This window comes from Triticum dicoccoides, chromosome 4B (assembly GCF_002162155.2).
Source record: "Triticum dicoccoides isolate Atlit2015 ecotype Zavitan chromosome 4B, WEW_v2.0, whole genome shotgun sequence".
NCBI lineage: Eukaryota > Viridiplantae > Streptophyta > Magnoliopsida > Poales > Poaceae > Triticum > Triticum dicoccoides.
In genome coordinates, this window is record NC_041387.1 from 212,123,014 (window position 1) to 212,123,894 (window position 881).

The 881-nt window shown below is 54.0% G+C and overlaps 1 protein-coding gene across 1 annotated transcript in view; it reads right to left on the minus strand.

The window, feature by feature from the left end:
* Positions 1-395, minus strand: part of LOC119295805 (oligouridylate-binding protein 1B-like) — a 7,730-nt gene extending 7,335 nt beyond the window's left edge. Inside the window, exon 1 of the mRNA XM_037574262.1 lies at positions 242-395. Coding sequence (XP_037430159.1) covers positions 242-373 — 132 coding nt within the window. The 5' untranslated portion in view covers positions 374-395. The remainder of the gene's footprint in view (positions 1-241) is intronic.
* Positions 396-881: the final 486 nt, after the last annotated feature.

Below are 881 nucleotides of genomic sequence, written 5' to 3' on the forward strand. Positions count from 1 at the left end.
TACCGCCGCCGCCTGCTTCATCCTCTGCTGCATGGCGATCGATCCCCGGCCCGTAGTCCCGGGTCAGGGAGATCGATTATTAGGGTTTGGGTCGGGGATTAATCCAATCCAAACTCGACGAAGAAGGAATATCGAAATGGAAAAAAGAAAAGGAGAAAAACAAAAAAAAGGGGGGGAAAACAGAGAAAGAAAAAAAAAACAGAGAAGCCGAGGGAGGAAGTGAAGAGGAGCGAGGTGAGACCGTGAGAGTGGGGGTGGGCGAGCAGGCGAAGATTTTCTTGCGGGAAACAACATTTCCAGAACACCCCCTAAACTGTACGAGTTCGCATATAAGTTCATAGTCGAGTGGGGCATCGAAGAGAGCTCTGTGCATGACTACAGCGTGAGGTTTTCAGCTCCCTCGCCCTGGCAGCTAGGGATTTAATCTCTGCCCGGTGAAGTGATCGTGGGCGTACTTCTAGTCTCTCTGTCGACTTCGATGGCGGTAGGTTTTTCTCTCCCTCCCCAGCTTGCCGGCAGCGAGGTATAGCTTTGTTCGAATATGTGATTTATGGTGGGAGTAATTTTTTTTTTTGAAACAGGGCAAAAGATTTGCCACTTTCATTCATTAAGCAGAAGAGAGTTGCCCGGTTAATTAACGGAAACCCGGGCGAAAACCGTTACAACACACGCCCTCAACAAGGCACCATCAACACACGCCGACCCCGGGGCCGCGCTCCATCCGAGCCGCCGGCTCCGTCACCCAAGCAACCCGTAGCCGACACCCTACAACCAAGACCGAAGTCGCCGCTCCGGCATCCACGCCGACCCCAAGGCCGCGCACTAGCGCGAGCCGCCTGCTCTGCTGCCCGAGCAACCGGAGCCGACACCCTACAACCATC